The sequence below is a fragment of the chloroplast genome of Solanum lycopersicum (assembly GCF_036512215.1).
Source record: "Solanum lycopersicum chloroplast, complete genome".
Taxonomy (NCBI): domain Eukaryota; kingdom Viridiplantae; phylum Streptophyta; class Magnoliopsida; order Solanales; family Solanaceae; genus Solanum; species Solanum lycopersicum.
The window spans coordinates 80001-85000 of record NC_007898.3 but is presented as its reverse complement, the minus strand read 5'-3'; the positions used below and the strand labels follow the sequence as shown (position 1 = coordinate 85000).

At 35.3% G+C, this 5000-nt stretch overlaps 8 protein-coding genes across 8 annotated transcripts in view; all 8 read left to right on the top strand. All coding sequences in view use genetic code 11, as the record gives it.

Annotated features, from left to right (window-relative positions):
- The window catches only part of rps3 (ribosomal protein S3), a 657-nt gene extending 184 nt beyond the window's left edge, over positions 1 to 473 (top strand). Inside the window, exon 1 of the mRNA in view lies at positions 1 to 473. This exon is cut by the window's left edge and continues 184 nt beyond it. Coding sequence (YP_008563127.1) covers positions 1 to 473 — 473 coding nt within the window.
- Positions 474 to 634: 161 nt separating this feature from the next.
- On the top strand, positions 635 to 2057 carry rpl16 (ribosomal protein L16). The gene is made up of 2 exons: positions 635 to 643; positions 1662 to 2057. Exons 1-2 carry the CDS (start codon positions 635 to 637, stop codon positions 2055 to 2057), a joined length of 405 nt encoding a protein of 134 aa, YP_008563126.1.
- A 125-nt stretch (positions 2058 to 2182) lies between these two features.
- On the top strand, positions 2183 to 2551 carry rpl14 (ribosomal protein L14). The gene has a single exon. It carries the CDS (start codon positions 2183 to 2185, stop codon positions 2549 to 2551), a length of 369 nt encoding a protein of 122 aa, YP_008563125.1.
- A 167-nt stretch (positions 2552 to 2718) lies between these two features.
- On the top strand, positions 2719 to 3123 carry rps8 (ribosomal protein S8). The gene has a single exon. The coding sequence runs from the start codon at positions 2719 to 2721 to the stop codon at positions 3121 to 3123; it is 405 nt and encodes a 134-aa protein (YP_008563124.1).
- A 108-nt stretch (positions 3124 to 3231) lies between these two features.
- Positions 3232 to 3336, top strand: infA (translational initiation factor 1). The gene has a single exon. It carries the CDS (start codon positions 3232 to 3234, stop codon positions 3334 to 3336), a length of 105 nt encoding a protein of 34 aa, YP_008563123.1.
- A 111-nt stretch (positions 3337 to 3447) lies between these two features.
- On the top strand, positions 3448 to 3561 carry rpl36 (ribosomal protein L36). The gene has a single exon. It carries the CDS (start codon positions 3448 to 3450, stop codon positions 3559 to 3561), a length of 114 nt encoding a protein of 37 aa, YP_008563122.1.
- Positions 3562 to 3662: 101 nt separating this feature from the next.
- On the top strand, positions 3663 to 4079 carry rps11 (ribosomal protein S11). The gene has a single exon. The coding sequence runs from the start codon at positions 3663 to 3665 to the stop codon at positions 4077 to 4079; it is 417 nt and encodes a 138-aa protein (YP_008563121.1).
- Positions 4080 to 4144: 65 nt separating this feature from the next.
- Positions 4145 to 5000, top strand: part of rpoA (RNA polymerase alpha subunit) — a 1014-nt gene continuing 158 nt past the window's right edge. Inside the window, exon 1 of the mRNA in view lies at positions 4145 to 5000. This exon is cut by the window's right edge and continues 158 nt beyond it. Within this exon, the coding sequence (YP_008563120.1) occupies positions 4145 to 5000 (856 nt within the window).

The window sequence follows — 5000 nt, the reverse complement described above, 5'->3', positions numbered from 1 at the left end:
GTATAGAGATTCAAAAAAGAATCGATCTGATCCAGGTCATAATCTTTATGGGATTCCCAAAATTATTAATAGAAAGTCGACCGCGCGGAATCGAAGAATTACAAATGACCTTACAAAAAGAATTTAATTGTGTAAACCGAAAACTGAACATTGCTGTCACAAGAATTGCAAAACCTTACGGAAACCCTAATATTCTTGCAGAATTTATAGCTGGACAATTAAAGAATAGAGTTTCATTTCGAAAAGCAATGAAAAAGGCTATTGAATTAACAGAACAAGCGGATACAAAAGGAATTCAAATACAAATTGCGGGGCGTATCGACGGAAAAGAAATTGCACGTGTCGAATGGATCAGAGAAGGCAGGGTTCCCCTACAAACGATTCGAGCTAAAATTGATTATTGCTCTTATACAGTTCGAACTATCTATGGAATATTGGGCATCAAAATTTGGATATTTCTAGACGAGGAATAATTTTACTACTTGTCTTTCCCTTCTATCCAATGATTGAACAAAAAAAAAGACCAATTCATTCTTTTTCTAATCAAGGGGAACATTTCTAATTCTTAATTCTTTCTAATTCTTAATTCTATAAGGTTGAATAAAAATTCGATTGACCATTTGATATAATTGCTATGCTTAGTGTGTGACTCGTGGGTTTTGTTAGGGTTAGGATTAAAAAAACCCAGCCCACATAGTATGAACTAAAAACTATAGAACTAATAACCAACCCATCACTTCGCATTATCTGGATCTAAAGAACCAGTCAAGATATGATATATAGGTCATATCTTTGTAGCAACTGAAATCTTTTGCATAAACAAAAAAATCTGCTTCTAAGTTGTAAAGCAAAATAGACAAAAAAGATGTGGATAAAGGGAAGGATGAGAGAAAGAGAGAAAAAGAATACCAATGATATAAAACTCCAATATGTAAGGTCTATGAGTAATCTCATAAAAGACAGTGTAATAAAGCATCAATACGCATTCATACCATACTAAAAAGAATCTTCTTATAGAAATAGAACAAAAAATCAAGAGCTTCGAGCCAATAAAGACTAAGAAGATTGACTCAAGAACCAATTTGATTCTGAGCTCCATTGTAGAATTCGGACCTAACCATTAAGTAAGAAGTGATGGGAACGACGGAACTTGTGAATGCAAAAGATTCTATTGAAAAAGGAATCTTAATGATTCACTGGTCGGGATGGCGGAACGAACCATAGATTAATTCATGTATTCTGAGATCTGAGAAGTCACGAGTTAACCCTACAAATGAAATAGGGATTGAAAGAGTAAATATTCGCCCGCGAAAACTTTTTTATTGCAAAATTTAGGACAATACAATAAAGGACAAAATAAGGATTTGGTATAATAATACAATTTTTTTTATTTCTCTTTAGAAAACTACAAAGTTTAGTTATCTATTCAAACAAGATATACAAATTACTAATAGATTTAATGAAATCTCAAAGAAGCCCACGTTCAAGGTATTACTCAGTAAATACATATCTTATATATCTTAACTTAAGATTTACTATTCTAGCTTAATTCAAATTGAATTTTTTTGAATCCTTTTATTTGCGAGGAGCTGGATGAGAAGAAACTCTCACGTCCGGTTCTGTAGTAGAGATGGAATTCAGAACCAACCATCAACTATAACCCCAAAAGAACCAGATTCCGTAAACAACATAGAGGCAGAATGAAGGGAATATCTTATCGAGGTAATCGTATTTCTTTCGGTAAATATGCTCTTCAGGCACTTGAACCTGCTTGGATTACATCTCGACAAATAGAAGCAGGCCGACGGGCAATGACACGAAATGCACGTCGTGGTGGAAAAATATGGGTACGTATATTTCCAGACAAACCTGTTACATTAAGACCGGCAGAAACCCGTATGGGTTCAGGAAAAGGATCCCCTGAATATTGGGTAGCTGTTGTTAAACCGGGGCGAATACTTTATGAAATGGGTGGAGTAACAGAAAATATAGCCAGAAGGGCTATTTCACTAGCAGCATCCAAAATGCCTATACGAACTCAATTCATTATTTCGTAATGTAATAGAAAAAAATGTAGAAAGGGCTCTTAGATATGAAAGAAAACCGCATGTTTCTTTTTTTTGGACAAAAATATTTCTTTTTTTTTTCTTCGCCCTTTGCATTCAAAGAACGGATTAAAAAAATGATTCAACCTCAGACCCATTTAAATGTAGCGGATAATAGCGGGGCTCGAGAATTGATGTGTATTCGAATCATAGGAGCTAGCAATCGTCGATATGCTCATATTGGTGACGTTATTGTTGCTGTGATCAAAGAAGCAGTACCAAATATGCCCCTAGAAAGATCAGAAGTAGTCAGAGCTGTAATTGTGCGTACCTGTAAAGAACTCAAACGTGACAACGGGATGATAATACGATACGATGACAATGCTGCAGTTGTTATTGATCAAGAAGGAAATCCAAAAGGAACTCGAATTTTTGGTGCAATCGCCCGGGAATTGAGAGAATTAAATTTTACTAAAATAGTTTCATTAGCTCCCGAGGTATTATAAAATGAAATTGTGATCTGTTTCGAGTGGGGTATTTGAAAGAAATAGATTAATTAGTAGATTGTGTCTCACGCATATATCTTTAATAATTCATATCATATTCAAAAATAAATAAGTAAAAAACACGTTGATTATATCAAATTTGGAGACCCCAATAATTTTAGTTCATCATGGGCAGGGACACTATTGCTGAGATAATAACTTCTATACGAAATGCTGATATGGATCGAAAAAGGGTGGTTCGAATAGCATCTACTAATATTACCGAAAATATTGTTCAAATACTTTTACGAGAGGGTTTTATCGAAAACGTGAGAAAACATCGAGAAAACAACAAATACTTTTTGGTTTTAACCCTGCGACATAGAAGGAATAGGAAAAGACCCTATAGAAATATTTTAAATTTAAAACGAATCAGTCGACCTGGTCTACGAATCTATTCTAATTATCAACGAATTCCGCGAATTTTAGGTGGAATGGGGATTGTAATTCTTTCTACTTCTCGAGGTATAATGACAGACCGAGAGGCTCGACTAGAAGGAATAGGTGGAGAAATTTTGTGTTATATCTGGTAATCCTTTATAATATGCAAATTGAATTCGAAACTTCCTATTTGCGAAAAAGGGGGGGAGAGTTATCTAATATCTTTCGCATTAGTTGATACCTCAAAGGAACTTTGTTTTATACAGATACTGCCAGGAGATAGAGTCAAAATTGAAGTAAGTCCTTATGATTCAACCAAAGGACATATAATTTATCGACTCCACAACAAAGATTTGAAGGATTAGGTTTTCAACTTCACCATTCCTTTCGTGGGAATACAATTCGAGATGAAAAATTTCAAGAAACTTATTTTCTTCCAAGAAATAGATTCAGAATTAAGGTAAGGAATGATAAATATGAAAATAAGAGCTTCCGTTCGTAAAATTTGTGAAAAATGTCGACTAATCCGTAGGAGGGGGCGCATTATAGTAATTTGTTCCAACCCGAGACATAAACAAAGACAGGGCTAATCAGACTTGCCAGAAGAGCCGATGTACAAATAAAGAATCTGTTTTGACATGAAATGGATATATCCATATATCTCTGACTCATATTTACGAGATGATAAAATATGGCAAAAGCTATACCGAAAATTAGTTCGCGTCGGAATGGACGTATTAGTTCACGTAAGGGTGCACGTAGAATACCAAAGGGAGTTATTCATGTTCAAGCAAGTTTCAATAATACCATTGTCACTGTTACAGATGTACGGGGTCGAGTAGTTTCTTGGTCCTCAGCTGGTACTTCTGGATTCAAAGGTACGAGAAGAGGAACACCGTTTGCTGCTCAAACCGCAGCAGCAAACGCTATCCGTACAGTAGTGGATCAAGGTATGCAACGAGCAGAAGTCATGATAAAAGGTCCCGGTCTCGGAAGAGATGCAGCATTACGAGCTATTCGTCGCAGTGGTATACTATTAACTTTCGTACGGGATGTAACTCCGATGCCACATAATGGCTGTAGACCTCCGAAAAAAAGACGTGTGTAGAACTGAACATTGAAGAAATCTCAAGAGAAATAAAAGATTCGATGATCTAATCAAATAATAGTACTATGGTTCGAGAGAAAGTAACAGTATCTACTCGGACACTACAGTGGAAGTGTGTTGAATCAAGAACAGACAGTAAACGCCTTTATTATGGACGCTTTATTCTGTCTCCACTTATGAAAGGCCAAGCCGACACAATAGGCATTGCGATGCGAAGAGCTTTACTTGGGGAAATAGAAGGAACATGTATCACACGTGTAAAATCTGAGAAAGTACCACATGAATATTCTACCATAACGGGCATTCAAGAATCGGTACATGAAATTTTAATGAATTTGAAAGAGATTGTATTGAGAAGTAATTTATATGGAACTTCTGAGGCGTCTATTTGTGTCAAGGGTCCTGGATATGTAACTGCTCAAGATATCATCTTGCCACCTTATGTGGAAATCGTTGATAATACACAACATATAGCTAGTTTAACGGAACCAATTGATTTTTGTATTGGATTACAAATAGAGAGAAATCGTGGATATCTTATAAAAACGCCACATAACTTTCAAGATGGAAGTTATCCTATAGATGCTGTATTCATGCCTGTTCGAAACGCGAATCATAGTATTCATTCTTATGGGAATGGGAATGAAAAACAAGAGATACTTTTTATCGAAATATGGACAAACGGAAGTTTAACTCCGAAAGAAGCACTTCATGACGCATCCCGAAATTTAATTGATTTATTTATTCCCTTTTTACATATGGAGGAAGACAACTTATATTTACAGGACAATCAACACACGGTTCCTTTATCCCCTTTTACCTTTCATGATAAATTGGCTAAACTCATAAAAAACAAAAAAAAAATAGCATTGAAATCGATTTTTATTGACCAATCAGAATTGTCTTCCAGGATCTATAATT